The 20,295-nt window shown below is 50.1% G+C and overlaps 1 protein-coding gene across 1 annotated transcript in view; it reads left to right on the plus strand.

Annotated features, from left to right (window-relative positions):
• Positions 1–1,441: 1,441 nt before the first annotated feature.
• Positions 1,442–20,295, plus strand: part of LOC144115166 (endothelin-converting enzyme 1-like) — a 29,281-nt gene continuing 10,427 nt past the window's right edge. Inside the window, exons 1-6 of the mRNA XM_077649369.1 lie at positions 1,442–1,687; positions 4,349–4,590; positions 8,275–8,769; positions 9,031–9,179; positions 11,875–12,206; positions 14,196–14,431. Of these exons, the coding sequence (XP_077505495.1) occupies positions 1,442–1,687; positions 4,349–4,590; positions 8,275–8,769; positions 9,031–9,179; positions 11,875–12,206; positions 14,196–14,431 (1,700 nt within the window). The remainder of the gene's footprint in view (positions 1,688–4,348; positions 4,591–8,274; positions 8,770–9,030; positions 9,180–11,874; positions 12,207–14,195; positions 14,432–20,295) is intronic.

The following is a 20,295-nucleotide window of genomic DNA, read 5'->3' on the forward strand; positions in this document are numbered from 1 at the left end:
AATTAGCTTAATTGCTAATTAACTAATTGCAAAAGAAAAAATTGCCTATGATGATCAAGCCGGTTGGTAGGTGTATGTAAGTGGGTTCCCGCCTACCTCAAATATCTTATTTTTTAACCCTTGGCTAACGTTAGCCTGGACACCCTGTATACACAGGCCAAACGGTTCTTTCGCTAGCCGCTGTTTGCATTTCTCGATATACAGATTAAATTTCAACGCTCTGCCTTCTACACTCGTCTAAGGGTACAGTCGACTCCCACTAACGAGGGAGCGTAAATCATAAAAGTCTCGAATCTCACGTGAAATACTGTACGGTTCGCTTAAGTTTCCCTTGGCATTACTGTAATTTTAGACTTTTACCGTCCTCCTCGTTCTTATAAGCCTCGTACGTCGAGCAGGAGTTCAACCGGCGATAGAAAGCGCTCTGAAAGAAATAATGTCCGCGGCGGCGTAAACAAAAACCGGCAAGTCGGGGTCCAAACCACTGCGACCACTGAGAACCTCTGGGCTTTAGGCGTTTGTGTTGTTGAGCGCGTGTACGCGCACATGCCTGGCCGCTGTGAGTGGGCAACGACAAAAGAAAGCAGCACAAAAGTTCTGCCTGAACTTATTGCAAGGAGCGAGTAAACGACGAGATGGTCAAAAGCCAATGTTCCATTTCAGAGTCGCGTATTGGGCTCGGTACCTGTATCGCTTACTTGCGTGCAGCAGTACATCTTCAGCCACACGCCCATTTCTCCGTCGCCACGCGCCTGGATTCCGCCGGATCCGTGGTATTGCATACACTCGTGCTGTCAGCGGACCGCCGCCATGTGACACCCTTCGGACACCGTCCGTAGCTAACATCGCACCGATTTCAGCGCAGCCATGTTAAAAAGCTAGCAGCAGAGCCGTTGCTTCTGGCTTAACACAAACCATCCCTACGCGTTGGTGTATAGCTATAGCTATAACAGGCAAGAGTAATGCAAGTTACGCAGGAGTTTCACGCACTTTTGATGTGGATGTACTGCGGGACGGCCCCCTCTACTGGGACGACTTCAGGGCATTACTCGCACCGGAGGAAGAGACGCCTGTTACTGCGAGCCGAAAGGCATAGGCGCTGTCCAACAATGCATAGGAACAACAAAAAAATTGGCGATGGTTAGCTCTGGTTAAACCTGGAGTGACGCGATAGCTACAGCTGGCCGAGTGGAACTTGGTCACGTGACGAACCACGTGATCAGCCACGGCGCCGCGCCGCCGGCAGCTGCTGCGCACCATGTGACCAATCACGTGACCAAGTGGCGGCGCCGCCACGCTGAAGGCTCGAAATGCTACCGTAATGTAGCTATTAGCTACAAAAAGTGGGGAATTCGGAAGTGTGGGACGTCGACAGGGTTAATTATAGTGGGCTCTGCGCACGCTATTCCTTGCTCAAGAAGCAAATGGGCCATCACTACGGATGCCTTGCCACATCTGCGACATTGACCCACCACTGGGCCACGCCCTCCCAGGCTGCGTGACCACCCCTGTGTGCGCGGCATCGCAGGTGCTGAGCCAGTCCGGCCAGCAGGAGACGCCGGCCGGCTACTGCACTTTCCGCACAGTCCTCCTGAGCCTCGTCAGCGCCTTCTCGTTCGCGATACTGGTTGCCATCATCTTCATCCTGCTGCGGGAGGGACAGCCGCCGCTCACTCACAAGGACGTGGTCAGTCGCAATATCACTGCCGGCTCTGTCACTGCCTGCATGTTTCGACGTGAGCGAAAGCGCCGCAGCACTGAACACGCTAAACAATTTTAGCCGCGGTCTCAGCTGATCAGCATAAATGACTCCGCTTCAGATATACGTTGCTCTCGCTTTCGTGTTGTTAAACAGCTGGCTGCGTTCCTCATGGAAGACGAACTTATATATGCGATGACATTAAAGAGCGACAGCCTGGTGCGCTGGAAGGTGCTGCTGAGACACAGTCGCCAAGTGCTGTGCATTAGCACATGCCATAACAGCACAGGAATGTTTAGCAACGTCATCGTGAATATGCATCATTGTCTCTCGGTGCCTAGAGAATTGATTCTGTCTCGGGTGTTTAAAATTTCGCTGCAGTAGCAAAGCAGAACAAGGGAATGATTACGGATAGCTGGTCGAGTCGATAATAGTTCATTGTGTATGGTACAGCGTGAAACGGACAAAAGTAGGAGACGACACATAGAGCGCGAAAGAAGTATACAGCTTTCCAAAAATATCCCCCCAACCATATACGCAGTATTCCAGGGTCAGGCGCCTTCCCAAGAGCTCCTCTGTGTCGTCTTCTACTTTTGTCTACATACGAGCTATTGGGAATGCGCCTGACCCTGGAATACTTCGTGTACGGCTGGGGGATACTTTTGGCAGGCTGTATACTTCTTTCGCGCTCTCTGTGTCGTCTCCTACTTTTGTATTCCATCTGTTTCGCGCTGTACCATTCACAGCTAATAATTATCTTTAGTATACACCTTACCGCCCGAGTTATACGGCTACACAAGGAAAAGCTTCAAAGCTTTCTTTTTTTTTAATCTTCGCCGTTCAACAAAATTCGTCCTGATCGGATAGCTATAGTACACAACTCAAGAATGTAGAGGCAGAGCTGCCCCTCAAAGGAGGCCCTTCAGCCAATGGCGTCGACCGATTGTCATGTGACGTCCCGGTTAATCTGCGATTAATCCGCTCGCACCTGCCAGACACCTGCGATGTCATTGTCATTCTAGCGCGTGGAAGAGGATTAACCGCGACGTCGTAACAATCCGTCGACGCCATTGGCTGAAGGGCCTCCTTTGAGGGGCATCTCTGCCGCTACGTTCTTGAGTTGTATCTGACTAGACCTCAGGGCTCCTGCCACACTAGGGCAGTCACGTTGCAATGTGGATCGAAAAAAAAAAGACTAGCACGGGGCCAGGAGAGTCCACCTTCTTAATAACTGGAATCGGGAACCGAAAAATACTGTATTTCTATGCTCTAAAGCACTTCTGGGCTGTCAGAGCAATTTACTGAACCTCTACCAGTCAGCAGCGCTACTTACAAGGACGAACAGAAGACACGACAACACAGGCGCTCTTCTCTTCGTGCTGTTTAGTTGCGCTCGGTTTCTCAGAGAGGAGGAGGACAATATCTAATAACAAAGATAAGAACCTCCCCAGGAGGGCTCCTTAGTCCAAGAGCCCTCTGGCCTTCCCCTCCAGCCTAGCCCGGTCAATCAGCTAGCGCTGTTCACTGGCTCGTGTGGCCGAAAGGGCAGTCTTCCAGGTGGTTGAGGTATGTGTGTGGGCGGTACACAGATGGGATGTGGGATTCCCAGAGACAAACTATATGACGGAAGAAGGAACCGCCTCTACCTGTCAGCACAGCGATGAGCTCCGTAACAGAAATTACGCGGAGTTATATTTTTAAGAAATCTCCCTGCAGCTCTGTAGTCACGTGGCTGCGCTCGGTGGACGGTGTAAGAAAACCGTGCTTCAGGCCGATTGTACTGGTATTTCTTCGAAATCTACGTGAACCTAGGAGATCTCCCTCGGCAGATCTGCTTGCATCACTCGCTGCTCGGCAGGTGCGACAATGGTCGGCATACGTGTGTGCTGTCAGATTCCCATATGGTGTGTTAACTGACAAGCGTCAGCACAACTGGTGCAGGAGACTGTCAGGTCTGCGTGACCTTTAAGTACACATGTCTTCTGAAAAGGGGGAAAAAAGTAAAACACCTCCACGCTCGAAGCGAATTCCACAGCGGTCAAGCACACCGTTGCCGTGCGTGTCTGTCCTGTCAAGGCGCCAGTCACGGTGGCCTATACTTTTTTTTTCTTTAGGCCTACACACGCGGCCATAGGGTAAAAGCATGAGTGGCCGACTAGCTCTCGTAGTTCAGGCTGTGCAAAAGATACCACCCTTGCGTCTTCACTTACCAATCCAAGCTTCAGCCATGTACGCCGCCGAAGCGCTGAAGTGGTACTTCCAACAGTGGGCACATATTTACGCGTCTTACAAGCGAGCTAACAGCACGCATTTGTTATTGTTCCCGTTATTTTTCGTCGTCCCACAAACATCGGTTGAGTCCCGACGGAGGTTTCTTCCATTTTTGCTAAGGGCAACATGTTTCACATATTATTTTGTGGCGGAGACTTCGAGTGGACCTTCTCAGCGTACACAAAACTCGCGCAAGCCGAACCACTGTGTTAAAAGTGAACACACTGGTCAGCCGTAGTGCCTGTTTCGCCACTCCCACGGCCCATCGAAACGCGAACCTTGGAAACTCGGCCAGGCCGAGGCGCACGCTGTTGTATACAGTAAACGAAACCAGGCAGAGCTGGGCTGAAAGGTGCGCCCCGCGGTTTTGTACGGCAGGTGTGCGAGTACCGCGAGTGCCACAAGCACGCCTCGCTTGTCGGCAGAGGGCTGAACCGCAGCCTGGACCCGTGCCAGGACTTCTCGGCGTTCGTGTGCTCCGGCTGGCGGCCAATGGTCGACTACTCCTACAGTGTCGAGATGGACGCACGCATCCGCTGGATCACATCGCTCGTGGCGCAGCTGAGCGAGGGGCGTGCCAGCGGCCTCAAAATGATGAGCAAGCCGGAGGCACTCTACAGGCACGCACTCCTACTCGGCGCACGCGCCGCTGAGGCGCCGGCTCTCCGGAGGGCATACTGGCCATCATAGCTATAAACCAGGATGCATGTACAGCACCCCCAGGTGCCCTTTCATAAATAGTGGCGCAGGCTCTCCGGAGGGCATACTGGCCATCATATATCTATAAACCAGGACAGCACCCCCAGGTGCCCTTTCATGAATAGTGGCGCCGGCTCTCCGGAGGGCATACTGGCCATCATAGCTATAAACCAGGATGCATGTACAGCACCTCCAGGTGCCCTTGCATGAATAATGGCTTTAATCTCGTTGAGATAGGTCCTACCTGTCGTCATTTATGTACACAAAAGGCCTCGACCCTTCTTAGTTGACGTGACATAAATTTGCAGCCCGCGAGATTCCTTGATGGCCAAAGCGTGAATGATGACAGGCGAAGCACAAAAATGATTGCGCATGGCTGTGTTAGCTGCGCTGGAGGGCAAGCACTATGCTAAAACAAAGCATCTAGAATGGTAAGACATTCACTTTTTACACTGGATGTTTAGGAGAACGAAGTCAGTGGGGGGAATATTCCTAGAGCTAGCGCCTTTAGATAACCGCTTGCGACAAAGAAAGTTCTATGCTGACCACACAAAATTAGGCATACATTGCAGCATGTGGACGTACTTGCCACGACTGACAAAACGCTCTGAAGGTGTAAGTTCGAGTAATTCCACTTGTGCTGTCCGAAATACCAGCAGAGTTCTAGATGGCATAAAATTCTCACGAGACGCTCTGCGTGTGACTCCTTCACACAGAGCTGAGTTTTAATTTCGGAAAACGAACTCAACCCCGCAATTGGCGATACTGCCACTTTCCGGAGATTAACTCACAAGAGCGACTCGACAAGGACGAGCATTGTTATGCAAATAATGTTACACATCAAGAAGACCAAGTTCTAACCTTTAATAGTCAGGCAGGTCATGCCGTCGCGAAATTCATGGTTACTTTACACGCATCGACATGAGTACGGAAAGAGCCCACTCCAGAAAACAACCATTACTTAAGCGAAGCAATATAGATAAACAACTCCCTTCAAATTTCGTTCTCGGTAAAAATAAACTGTTTGGTGCTTCGTGACTCTGTTGACGAGGCATCCAAACACACATTTATTGCTGAGAAATCTGAAGTTGAAAATAAAATACCTTTTTTTTGCTGCCAGTAGCTTCAAACTCGCGATGTCAGTGACAAAAATGACCCCCTTGATTACCAACTGGAAGTGAATGGCACTGTGCAACAAAAAAAGAGAATGTTTTTGACGTCAGCGCACACCGCACTTAGATTGCGAAAACGGCCTGTGGCGGCGATACCTGCCTTTCATTTTTTTTCTTTTCTAGCGTATAAAAGCCCCGTTTACAGTGAAAGCTGCCACTTTGTCATTATAGTGCTGTAATCAATTGGCATAGAACAATTTGAACGACTTGTCCCCAGTTGCCGCTTTAAAGAGGCCCGACACCCTTCTTTTTGTAAAGGCTGCAAGGTCTGCTGTGTATGAAGGGGCACAGCTTCTGCCATTGCAAGAATTCACCGAATGCAATTTGTATCGATAGAGTTATACACGATAATAAGAACTTATCCATTTCACTGCATCCCCCCGTTCCCCTCCCCTGACACCTTACCCTCGTAATTACCTAACACGCTAGAAGTCATGAGTCAATGATGTCAACGAAGCAGAAGTGATGTATAGAGATGACGGAGCGGCCTGGTATCTGGAGTTTAAAGTCCCAAAGCTGCTAAGGGAAATAAGAGACGTCTTAGAGGTGAGCTCCGGATTAATTTAGACCACCCGGGGTTCTTAAATTGCACTGACAATACACACCACACGGGCATTTTTCCATTTCGCCTCCATCGAAATGCGGCCCCCACGACCGAGATTCGATCCCGCGCCCTTAGTCACAGGAAATAGACATCATTTATAAGAGCACGGCTGCAAGCCTTTTGCTGTGGGTGTATTTTGCTGATGTGTTCATCAGCTTGTGCTATAGCGACTGGCCAGCAGTCAGATGCTCATTAGGACGACATATACAGGTTGGGCGTGTTTATTTACAATGTTTAAAAATCGTTTTATAAGGCCCCTTCTGGACGCTTGAATATGCATCCTTCAGAAAGCACGGCGTGCCTCCCTGTTGGGGCTAAACATGTGCGAGTGAGTAGAGAATCTCTGGCTTCAAGCACAGAGACGCTAACATCGGGCTGCTCCTCGACTGGCCGGTTAACGAATAGTACCTTACACACCCGCACGGACATAATGACATCTGCGCTGCTGACGAAGGGTTGAAGAGCAGACGCACATTTGTATCCTTCTGCTGCGATCATCACCGAAATTCGCAGACTAATTCACCCACAGACATATAGAATCCAGAGGAACACATGAGGCCCGTGGAGTTTGGCTTTTCTTAAAGCGACCGTTGATTCTGCTTCGCAAGACATCGCTTTTATGAACTCGCTGAGCAATAGTCACTGCAATAGTCACTCTGTTGAAGGCCCAACAAGTTCCATGTTAAGAGAGATGCACTTCGTGCCCCTACATAAAGGTACAAAATGGCATTTAGTCAAATGATTCCGCAGGCAGTGAGGAGCAGTTTTCATGTGCAATCTTCTCACATTTTGCGACCTTATACTGCAACTTTGCCTGCCGGAGGATTCGCAGCGCACGAGACGTTCGACATGGTCACATATTATTACGCGTCCTGACGAACATAAAGGCGACCGATTAGGGCGAGCGATTCCAGCATTTTGACAAGTGTACCACCAAAATCAGGCAAGCAGCTGCTCTGTCGGCTACAGCATCTGTGTATGGTCCTTTGGACACCCTGCAATGAAGGTTTCCGCACTGGCAGCAGTGCAACAACAGAAAGCCCAAGTAGTCGAGGAGGAAAAAAGCTGTGAGCACGATACGCAGCAGTCTTGCGACGCCGCTTGCCTGAGCATACCTCGAGCCTCTGCGTGTTGCCGAACTCGAAAGCAGCAGGCGCCTGCGAGAGTAGGCCGCGTCGGGCGTTCTACGATGTGCACTACGATTAATTAGGCGCTCGTCTCTCGTCACATATACAGGGTGCTTCACTTAAGACTGTACACAATTTTTAAAAAGAGAATTTTTGAGTTAGAAGGGTGCTTTTTTCGTCAAAGCATTGTCAGCGGTGTAGAACTGTGGACCAACAACCTTTGGCTATTTCGACGAGTTACATCAACTGGAGAGGTTGCTTTGCCTGCAAGCTTCTCGACCGAGCATGTATTTTGGCGCGATGCAGCCAAAATTTGACGGGACACAGTGCCGAGGGTAACCCCGTTTTCGAAATTCGAAGAACTGATATGGATATTATGGTGGGCTACACGCCTCTCAATAATTAAGGAGCCTAACAGTAATAGTTAAAAAGGTAACTATTCAATATTAGTTAACCAACCTGTTAGCACGTTTTAGCTGTATTCTGATGTACTAGACCGCTGACAATGCTATGCAAAAAAAAAAAGCTCTTCTAACTCAAAAAGCCTATTTTAAAAAAATGTGTAAAGTCTTAGGTGAAACAGCCTGTATAACGTTGGCTGGTTTTTATCGAAAGCCAAGCCGCTCTCACCAGTAGCTCTGAGCAGACCGAACAATCGCTCTCCTATGGGCATTCAAATGGGAACATGGCTGGGGTGCGCAGAATGTGCACACTGCGCGCGAGGACGGACACGGCAAAGGCGGTCCAGGAGTTGGCTACGTTCATGCGCGAGTTGGGGCTGCCGTGGCCCGACAGGCCGCCGGTGCCCGCCGACCCCATGGACCTGATGGTCAAGCTGTCTTTCGCCTGGGACCTGCCCAGCTGGATCCAGCTGTCACTGGACCCGCTGAGGCACAGGCCGCAGCGCGTGCTCGTGCGTCCAGCGGCGCACGTGTATGGTGCGGAGAGGCATGGCCAGCTCGCGCGGCTCAGCGACCCCAAGCGATTCCGCGACTACTGGGCCGCCTTCTACCAGACCTTCGTGGCCGGGCGTGCCAAGATCGACGAGGAGCGCGTGGAGCGCTTCCGGCGCATGGAGAACTACGTTGCCCAGGCATTCCGGAAGCTGCTGGCCGCCGAAACCCAGAACCCCGCGCTCACCACGCTGAGCGCCATGACCAACGAGAGCGCGGTCGACTGGACGTCGGCACTCAACAGGCACGCGCATCTTCTGCGACGACGCGCTAGCAAATGATGCGGGGTCTCGGCACCAGCATGCAGCTCCGCAGGTCTAACAAATACATGTCCACTGCTAAGGGAGCCCATCTTGTGAACCTATAGCTTTATCGGCGCCTGATTGATGTAGCTGGGGGGATCCATTTGCGGGGCAAACGCAATCGTCCTTTGCACATCAAAGTTTGAAACACAGGTGTTTCTTAGTGCCGTCGCACACGTTTAAAATGAAGAGTCTCTTTTCAGGCACATGCAGCCCCCTCGCAGATTCACAGACGGAGACGAGGTCCTGATGAGCGACAGGCGGCTGCGTAGTACGCTCTCCGATCTGCTGACACGATACCGTGACGACATCCAAGAGCACCTAGGATGGGCCTTCGTCCAGAAGTATGGGGGTGAGGCAGACGGGAAAGGGACCTTGCTGCGTGTATACGACTTGTACCATCCACAGCTGTGAAGCTGTATAGTCAGATACAACTCAAGAACGCAGCTGCAAAGCCCCTCAAAGGAGGCCCTCCAGCCAATGGCATCGACCGATTTTCATGACGTCGCGGTTAATCCCCTTCCACTCGCTAGTGTGACATCGTGGGTGACTGGCAGGAGCAAGGCGATTAATCGCGACGTCATGACAATCGGTCGACCCCATTGGCTGGAGGGCCGCCTTCTACGGGCATCTGCCGCTGCGTTATCGAATTTTAACTGAGTAACATAACTGCTACAGGCGAAAAGGGGCGCCATGAAGCCTCATCGTTTCTTGGCAAAACTGTCACCGGCGAGCCGCTTGGCATCAGCGACAAAACGGAACGCGTCTCAAAACGTGACACATTTTCCGTTTTCAGCATAGATGTACACAAATAACATTCATAACGGCTTTTTGTGATTTATGAAGCGCTTGCAATAAGCTAGAACCGCATGAACGGTTGTGATGTACTTTTGAGGGACAGTCCTCCTGTTTCGTGCCACAGTTATTCCCTGGATCAGTTAATCTAGGTACCGAACAAGCTTTGTGTATTACGATAAGTACATTAGCTTGCCAAAAGCAGTGAGCAGAGAAATAAGCGCTGTTGTGGAGAAGCGGATACAGTATCTCCTTTTGACCTGCGGTGGTGTAAATGGGCCTCTGTTACTAGTTCAGTTAAATGTGCCGATTCGTTCTGAGGAAAGTTCCGTTTTGGTGGCTCGCACACAATGAGACACATGGCATAGCGCGAGACCCCATTGCAGCCACACTACTCTTGACAATATAAAGCTGGTATTTTGATGGAGGGCTACACGTGGATCTGACAGTGTCATTTTAAACTATGCCTTAGTTGTACGTTTGGGTCTTTGAAGGCAGGATCGCGCCTTGAAGGCCAGGGGGTGCTGGAAGGATACGCTTCAAAGCTTCCTTCTCGGCCAGCAGACACGTAGGCCCAATTTCTCATGAAAAAACAAAACACACTTGATGGCACACCCCTTCTCCTAACAACGGTCAGAGTACATTTAGGAGGGGCGCGCAAAAGAACCGGTCTGAGGGGATTCGTGTCGCGCCGGGACGATGCACCGGAGCACACTGCTAACGTGACGGCAAGCCACTTCCCCTAAGAGCAGTTCGAGTACATCCACTTTAAAGATGCTCAATAGAGTTGAACCTTAATAGGGTGGAGCTTTGGGCTTGTTGGTGCATCACTTTTGAAAAAGACATAGCAGATGAAGACAGGGCAGTGCAGAGACAACACAGGACGAGCGGTCGTCCTGTGTTGTCTTTCACTGCCCTGTCTTCATCTGCTATGTCTTTTTCAAAAGGAGTTGAACCGCCCTGCGTTCGAGGCATCGCGCACGTGATTTTGTGTTCCTATTGGTGAACCAGAAACTGCGCATAATGTGCGATTTCTAAAGGCTGAAAACGGGCTCAGGAGGCACCAAGACCACATAAATTCCTTTAACGGTACCTTAACTATTGTGTTTGTGCTTCCTGCATGAATGGACTCTTACGGATCACTCGATTGCGTACAATGGCAAGGAAACTACTCGGGAAAAATAGAAACGTAATAGTTGGAAGGGAATCAGTTCCGATAAGTGATCGCTGTTATTGAACCTTTTATATCATTCCTCTAAGAGACTACCACCCCAGTGTAAGAAGGAGATAAGTATAGTCTAACGGGATTTGAAGGTAATCACTTGTGCTTCGCGCCTCACTACTCAGCCAGCTGGTATTCGTTCCAACTGGTGGAGCACAGCTCCTGTAAATTTTGGTCCCCAACTGTACACTATAAGCCACAAGTAGAATCGCAAAGAGTCGATAAAATGCGAGGACAGAAAATTAATCTGCGAGATAGAAGATACTGCGGCAAGTTAAAACTGTGGAAAGAAATGCTTATAACATAGACTCGAGCATAAAGTGAAAATTGGAAAAGCTATGTTTTTTCTATTGGGGCGCCCTGTCACTGCAGTATCAATTGAGATCTTGAAAGCTGTTTTAGCCGAATTATGAGTGAGACACACAACTATAGCGCAAGTCGAGATAAATGAAATTCAAATTCAGTTAGCATTGGTTTCTTCCGGATCCGTTCAAAAAAGACTACTGCTGCAGTTACGAGGAAGTATTGCTCGCAGCCAAAAGATTTGCAAAGAAAAATTTCATCGCCCTCTTTGCACACACCCCGGAACAAATATACGGAGTCTGATACTAAGTGCGCGAATTGCATGTGCACAACTAGTGCACCATTAACTCACAAGCAATTCACCCTGGATGCAAATAAATTAAGTTTATTCGTTAAAGTCACGTTCTGTAAGTTCTATACTCTCTGGAGGGCGAGTTCGTTCATGGTCAAAGTAAACACGGCCACGTATCATAAGACGCGTCTTTCCGCGCCGTGTTTACTACCTTCATCGCGCTTCACAAACTTACGATGGCGAGCGTATACATACACTTATGAGCAGGCCTACATAAGCTTGCAAGATCTCACGATCGCTGCAATGCCTTGAGCGTCGCAGCCGGCCGGGTCTCAGACGATCGACGGCGAAGCCTTCTCGCCACCGACGCGAGAGAGCACACGGCACGACGGCCATGCACAGCGAAACCACGGGGGCGGGTGTCGCACCCCGCAGGCGTGGCGAACGAGTCGCTGCACGCGGTGCGCTACCAGGCGAACCAGCTCCTCAGCCGGTACGCGGCCACGTTCGCGTGCATGCGCGACACGGAGGACGTGTTCGGGCTGCTGCTGGCCGCCCACTGGCGACTGATCATCTACAGCCCGCGCGAGCGGCGCCGCCTGGACAACCTCCTGCGCAAAGCCCGGGAGCACGCGATGCGGGAACTGCGCGACGCACCCTGGCCCATGGCCAGCGGCACGCGGCACGAGACCGTGCAGCGCCTGCGCGCTCTTTCCGTGCGCATCTGGCCCAGCGACCGCTTCCACAGCGAGCAGGCGCTCTCAAGGGTGAGGCGGCATTCGGCACACGGGGTCGGCAGAGGCTTCGGTGCCGCATTCCAGGTGCAGGCGAAATCTGCAGATATTTTGGCGCGTGTTTTTTCAGTTCATTCAGTCATGTTGTTACCCATATATCTAGGTGTACAGGACAAGGGAATAGCCGTTCTACGACGGCTTGAGGAGCCCCTGGTTTCCAAGTATACAGTGGAAGCGGAAGCACGAAGGCACGTTGAAATAGTTAGCCTTACGCTATGCAAACAAACTATCTTCAGAAACCTATCAGCATGCGATCATACATAAACATACATTTAGCACAGGCGGTACTAAACACGCTCAAAAAATATCATGCAACACGGTAAATAAACGAGCCCAATCGCCCAATCGCAGACTGAAAAAACGCCTGCGCCTAAATACAGATGCTCTGTGCAAGTGTACACAGTCTAGCTCGGAAATTAGAATGAGCGAGAAAAGGCTTACGGGAAAAAATAGTCCAACCCGGATATATCGAACTCGAAGGAGATAGCGAAATAGTTCTATGTACAAAAATGACAATATAGTTAAGCTTACTGTATATAGCCTAGAATAAAGAATACATTGCACCCCCGCTAGTGACGCGCTTCTTTCAGTGACGTGCCTCCCGCCAGCGTGCTAGCAACGACTGATTACCATAAATCAGCTAATACTGTTACAACGTGCTATAAATAGCATAATTGCTGACTAAAATTAAGGTACATTTGACTTCCGCGACGCCTTCTGCAGCGAAGGGAGTGAAGCTCGCCAGACGAGGGCCGCCGCTTTGAGCTTTAGTTAGGTTAGCTGCTCTTCTTGGATAAGCTGCTCCACATAAATGAGTACAATAGACCGAAAGCCACCCTCAAGCACACCTTGCGGTTCCATAGCGCTAGCGCTGCCAGTAGGTGCCCATGGCCGCGCAACCGACCCTTCTTCGCGGGCGAAAATTGATTGAAGAGCGCCGTTAGGAGAAACTCCGCTTGCAGGGGCGCGGCGCAGCGCGGCGTTCGACATAGTATAGATATATCGAATGTTCCACTGAACGCGAATAATGCTGCGGGATTTTCAAGGGAATGTTCTTACCGTTAATTCGATATATCCGGGCTCGAATGTACAGCCTTTGTCAAAAGTTTTGAGCCCAGGGGTTTTGCAGATTATCTGTGTAGTGGAGGCTTTTGTGAGCTTTCTTGAAAGTTCTATCCGTCGGAAGGGGCAAGACCAAAAATATTACCTTCAGGAGATTTGGAACGCTGAGGACGCATTGCAAGCCACACGGTATGGCTCGGAAGCAAACCCCCTGGGCTCTAAACGTTTTATAAAGGGTGTACATACGTGTAATGACTCCTGGCTCCTCAGCTTCTGGCAGCTGCAAGATCAAGGGACAGAGGAAAAGGATTTGATCAAGGTTAGAGGGAGGCGGGATAGCCGGATAAAGGATTCCAAAGCTGCTGTACTTGTAAGGTCTAGCAGCTGCTGCGCCTGTTCGAGATCTGCATCCTGGATTTGATCTTGATAACGTCATGTTTACTGATATCACCTGGCCGCAGCCTGCAGGTTTCCTTCGGAGCATCACGAACGGCCTGTGCCAATGGTGCCTGAGGTACAAGGAAAGCAGTCCGAGCAAACACAGCGAGTCGCGCAAGGGAGAGAGCTTGCAATAGACCTACCAGAGGAAGAGTCACGTACACGCGCCTGCACAGTGCCGTGCTTGCTCTGCATGCTCACTCTTAGCAGCACGAATTGGAGCCTCTAGAAAGAGCACTTTTCTCTTTTGTCCATTCATTGCGCGCGTGGATTTTGCTTTAACGTCCTCAGGCAACATCGAGACATATCCACCATCATGTAAAAAGTAGCCACCACACGGGAAAGTCCAATCACGGGTGTGTGGTAACGCCCAGTTGGCAAAAAAAAAAAAAACAGGTTGAACGGCGCGACAGTCCCAGCGCGAACTGCTCTCCCGATAGCCGCCCGCCCGTCCGCCCGCAGGTGTTCCGGCGCTTCCCGAGCACGGCCTTCTCGTACGTGGAGATGTGGGTGGCCTGCCGGCGCGAGCTGAGCGCGCTGCTGGTGGGCGACGAAGAGGTTCGCCGCGAGCTGCGCCGCCTGCCGCCCGCGGGAGCCGGCCCGCTGCTACGCTACGACCCGCTCTCCAACAGCGTGTCGGCCGCCGCCGCCGCCCTGGGCGCGCCCTTCTACTACGCCTACGGAATCTCGGCCATGTGGTGCGCTGTCTCCCCGCGTGGCGGCTTCGCTCGTGAAAGTCCGATCAGTTACCTCCAGTTCCTTCCTTTGCGTATAACCATGTCCTTTCTTGCAGCCTTCAAGCTTTGAAACAACACTACGTTGGAGAGTTGATTCGCTGGCAGAGCAGAACCAACACCTTAGAATCCGCGTTGCCTACTTGCCTGCGACCCCCCCCCCCCCCCCCCAAAGAAAAAAAAAACGAAGGAAAATTTGCGCCACAATTTCTGTTCGCCGCGAAACGAACAGCGTACGAATAAGCTCGCAGTTTGTTTTTTTTTGGGCACTTGCACGCCGAATTTAAGGTCTGGGAAGCCACGCCGAGCAGAATGAGAAGCAGCTTATGCCACTACTGTGCTGCATACTTTAGTGCCCCGAGACTTGTTGAATCACGGCCGGTCTCGAGAGGAGCGCGCACTTTTCTTCTTACGGCCTTCGCAATGGGGCCTGTTTCCGCCTCCCGCCGCATCTATGTGGGGTCGCCACTGCCCCACCGCTCCTCCGCTGCGACCGCCGTTCACACGGAAGGAGTACGCGCGCTTGCTCATAGGTCGGCCTGCGCCAGTGGTGACCGCCAAGCCTTTATATTTTACCTCTTACACTTTACGCAAAAGCCGTGTAGTCAGCCCCTTTGCCATGGGAGAAATCTGAAACAAGAAATTCACGTTTGCGCGCTCTCTCCTTTAGCCCGACTGTGAATGGTCGAATGCACGCTTCGAGCGCAGACGCCCACACGTTCTGCGCTTATATTTGGCTAAAAATCGAGGATATATCAGCCTCTGTGGTTCGTCTTCCGTCAGGACTGAATGAGTGTGTAGAATGATATGCGATGTGTAACGCTTGGATGGCAAGTTTTAAGAGTAAATGATTCTGCAGCGTAAATATAGCTCCTGAAATTTCAAGAGCAGCTGCTTTACTTTTGCACAACAGCGGCATTAGCAAGAATTCATGGTGCTCCCCGGGAAAACGTATCATGACATCCGGAATAATTTCGACCACCTGGGAATCTTTAACGTGCGATGTCAGTGCACGTTAAAGATCCCCAGGTGGTCGAAATTATTCCGGAGCCCGCCACTACGACACCTCTTTCTTCTTTCACTCCCTCCTTTATCCCTTCCCTTACGGCGCGGTTCAGGTGTCCAACGATATATGAGACAGATACTAAGCCATTTCCTTTCCCCAAAAACAATTATTATTGTTACCATTCGCGAAAGGAACGGGTATAGACGGAACCAAATCCTGGCCGCAGGAGCAGAGCACGTTGCACGCACGCGACGTCCAATATCTCCTTTTGTAAAGGCATTTTGAAGTTCGGCGGCGTCTCACGACCGCCCGTCCTACCCGATGAGAACGCAAAATTAAGCGAGTTGTTGACAGTAACTTCAAGCACTAAGTAACTGCCAGCAAAGCAAAATTAGTTCGGTACTGCGCTCTGTCTCAATAAAATCGGCCTTCACGAGCGGACAGTCTTATCTGAGAGGCGATGACTACCAGCTTTGCATTATTCTCCTGCATTTCTGCAGCCTCGTCATTGCTTTCGATAAACCTCCCGGGAGCATGAACTTTCCTCACGTCATTCAGGAAACGAAGTAGCATCCCAAAAAAGAAGTTTTCCGCAACGTAACGGAGCTCCACTAAACCTCACAGCAATGCGCGGTATATACCAGCTGGCCTATAGCTTACAATGGAAGGAACTAAAAATTTTGATTTGCGATGATTACATGTTAACAAAAGTTCCTGAATTCAAGAGAATAGAGGGCATTAGATATTCAACGGCACAATCTGAGATATTTTACAAAGGTATTTAAAGGAAATATTTTTAGACAGTTTTAGGACACACCGAAGGTTGAATATACGTGGACAACAAAAAAAATATGGCGCTCTTTGTGGCAGCTGCAGGTAGTCACTCATTGGACATACATAATTTCTGAAATTGCAATACTCAGTACGCGTCAATATCTGTGGCAGTTAGCATGCATACGCAGCTTGTACTGGTTGCTTCTGTTACGTTCTGGTTAGTCAGGCCAGAATGACAAGAAAGCTTGCGTCCAACTCGAAAACTGTTTATTAGGCGAACTCGTGTCCTTAAACAGAAAGCAGTTCGGCGGAGCAGCGATAAAACATGTACTCGGTCAACTAAGGTCAGAAGGACGGTCGCTGTAGGCCTCGAAAATTTTAATGGTGACAAGGAACTTGAAACAGACTAACGCGCTTACGACAATTTTGAACATAGAGACTTGCGCGCGGCTGCATACATTCCAGAGAAATCTTATGGCCTTTTGTTTAATAAACAAAAGCGGAAAGAACCGCGTGCCCATGGCTTCTAGGAGAGAGCAATCTATTACAATGCTTCCTGACACTTGCTCGCACATTAGTAGTTAATATTCTTCGGAGCTATCGATACAGGCCTCTCGTTTAAGGAAGTTGTGGCGTATATGAGGATGAAAAAAAGTACATTCAGGACGTGCGAAAAGCGATATCGGATTCCGGAGCCCTCCACTACGGCACCACCTATTTCCTTTCTTCTTTCATTCCCTCCTTTATCCCTTCCATTACGGCGCGGTTCAGGTGTCCAACGATATATGATACAGATACTGCGTCATTTCCTTTCCCAAAAAACCAATTATTATTATTATTATAATTAAGTACTATATATATCGCACAAGAATCAATTTATTTGACAGTTCGCGTCGTATACAATTTTTCCCTATAGTATATTTTTATGGAACGAGCGCAAAACTTTCGTTACCTAGTTTCCATTTTCTTCCCCTTAGCATTAACTTGTCATTCAATCACGGACCATGAGAGATACGAGAGAAAATTATCAAAGTATTTCATTCTGGATTTAAAACCACAAATGCTCGACATAGTTTTGAGGAAGGGGAGAGTTATCCCCCATAGTTTTGAGGAAGGGGAGAGTTATCCCCCATTTAAAAAAGTTTTCATCGAGCAAAGTTTGTGATGAAGAATCTGTGCACATGTGGACTGTGTTGAAGATACGCAGCTTAAGCATCTGCATTTTGTTTCTTTGATTTCGGTGCAGCGCTCACCACAAACCTGCGCGCCACACCGCGAAACCAGGCAAAAAGCCGCCCACCGCCGTTGATGCAGGTGTGGAGCCAGCGGTAGGGTCGTCGCGCCTCTAGCGGCTGCGGAGGGCATAACTCCCGGAGAAAAACTCGCATTGCTTCCGCGGCAAATGCGAAGGCCGTAAGAAAGAGCGCGTGCGCGCCCCTCTCGAGACCGGCCGTGGTTGAATCTACAGAATGACTCGGATGACGTGGTACTGCCGAGCGAACCTACGTGGACAATAAAAAAAACTCAAAGGATGGTTATGACAATAGAAAGCGATATTCAGCGACAGCTGCTGCGGTATTATTCTCCCTACTCCTTCCACGGTAGCCACTCTCCAAGTTATTCCCCCGGGAAACAACTTTCGGCTGCGCATTCCTCCACTCTCGCCATACACTTCTCATTCTACGATAACCACCCTCCGGATGGTTCCCGCAGCAACTACCTTCAGGTTACACACTCCGCTATAGCCATATATTACCCTATATATAGTCCACGGTAATTACGCTGCTTCCACGGTACCCACCGGTGGTTACCATTTTTACGCTCTCGCCATACCTTCTTCCGCTGTAAAAAAAAGAAAAAGGCACATTTTCTGCGGCCAGATTTATTCCCTCATTACGATCGTAGTTTCACGAAGGAGATATGTATGCGTGTGTGTTTGCCATCTGTTGCAAACGTTGCTATGCCAATGCGGCCGAGATTGTAGTGAACGGGAACAGTGACACTGCTTTAAAATTAGTAGAGCTAAGCTCGCCGGCTTAGCGAATTAATCAGCGAAACTAACAGGCACTGGCTGCCGAGAGGTCCGGAGTGGCAGGCCTGTTTTGGCGTCTCTATACACTCACGTGCATTCTCGACCTTCTTCCGCTTGCGGTCTTCGGTTCGATCGCTTTTCCGGCACTCTTCACGGACTCCTTCACGATGCAAAAGCTATCGCCGCTGCAACGCCGCACTTTCACTATCCAGTACAGAATCCACAGTTAACCGATTCCTAAACACCGGCGGACCGACGCTGCAACATGCTGCAAACGCAGGGCAACAGCCGCGTGGAAATTCCCCGGCGAGTTGTCCATGTCACGACCTCTCCAAAACGTGACCGCTGGTCGACCACCGTCGACCGGCTTTCTTCCTCTCCCAATAGGGTGCCTTGATGCCCGATCGGCACTGGTCATCGAGGCACCCTATCTCCCAAGCAATACGTGTGCCCCCTGCTGCTACCTGCTTTTACACGCTGCGCACCCTCCCTTCCTCCTCTCTCATCGGCACAGCCAACCGTCGGTGTTGACAGGGATTTCCTCAGGAATTGAAATTGGGGGGGGGGGGGGGGTATGAATGTTTAGGACAGGGGTTGAAGGTAGACGAAAAACAGCTGCGTTTTTATGAAGGAAAAACGCTAAGGCGCCCGTGTGCTGTGCGATGTCAGTGCACGTTAAAGATCCCCAGGTGGTCGAAATTATTCCGGAGCCCTCCACTACGGCGCCTATTACTTCCTTTCTTCTTTCACTCCCTCCTTATCCCTTCCCTTGTGGCGCGGTTCAGGTGTCCAACGTTATATGAGACAGATACTGCGCCATATTTCCTTTTCCCCAAAACCAATTATTATTATTATTAGTCATTTTCATGTCTCAATTTATAATTAAAATTTTAGAAAAATTCAATTCAAAATTAGAAAATATACAATTTAGTGGGAATTAAATTCTAAGCTAAAATTATTATTTTTTAATTTTAATTTGCAATTTCACGAACATTTTTGACCATTTAGTGTGCGGCGCACAGTAATACCAAATACGGTGCGGCCAATTAGTGTTAATAATAATGATAATAACAATAATTGGTTTTGGGGGGAAGTAAATGGCGCAGTATCTGTCTCATATATCGTTGGAACGACTGAACAGCGCCGTAAGGGAAGGGATAAAGGAGGGAGTGAAAGAAAGGAAGAGGTGCCGTAGTGGAGGGGTCCGGAATAATTTCGACCACCTGGGGATATCTTTAACGTGCACTGACATCGCACAGCACACGGGCGCCTTAGCGTTTTTCCTCCACAAAAACGCAGCCGCCCCGATCGGGTTCGAACCCGGGAACTCCGGATCAGTAGCCGAGCGCCCTAACCACTGAGCCACCGCGACCGGTGACCAGTTATTGTTAATAATAATAATAATTGGTTTTGGGGAAAGGAAATGGCGCAGTATCTGTCTCATATATCGTTGGACACCTGAACCGCGCCGTAAGGGAAGGGATAAAGGAGGGAGTGAAGGAAGAAAGGAAGAGGTGCCGTAGTGGAGGGCTCCGGAATAATTTCGACCACCTGGGGATCTTTAACGTGCACTGACATCGCACAGCACACGGGCGCCTTAGCGTTTTTCCTCCATAAAAACGCAGCCGCCGCGGTCGGGTTCGAACCCGGGAACTCCGGATCAGTAGTCGAGCGCCCTAACCACTGAGCCACCGCGGCGGGTACCAGTTATTGTTGCTGATGACGTGCCATGGATGAAGGCGGTTTGTGCAAGCCTCGAAGAGCTGAAGATGACGGCTGTTCGCTCCGGCCGCCTAACCTGTTCTGCTCGCGCTCGCCAAGCTGCTTGTTCCTCGCGCGAGCAGAAGCGGTGGCGCTACAGGGGCCCCCACCCAGCGCGAACGCGGAGTTTGAGCGAAAAGTACAAATGAGAGGGACAGAGAAATAGGAAAAAAAATTGCAGGACGCTTAAGCTTCTTTAAGAGTGAGACGCGACAGCGTGTCGCAGCGTTGCCGAGGAGTACACGGAACGCCATC

Source organism: Amblyomma americanum, chromosome 1 (genome assembly GCF_052857255.1).
Source record: "Amblyomma americanum isolate KBUSLIRL-KWMA chromosome 1, ASM5285725v1, whole genome shotgun sequence".
In the NCBI taxonomy this organism is placed as follows: domain Eukaryota; kingdom Metazoa; phylum Arthropoda; class Arachnida; order Ixodida; family Ixodidae; genus Amblyomma; species Amblyomma americanum.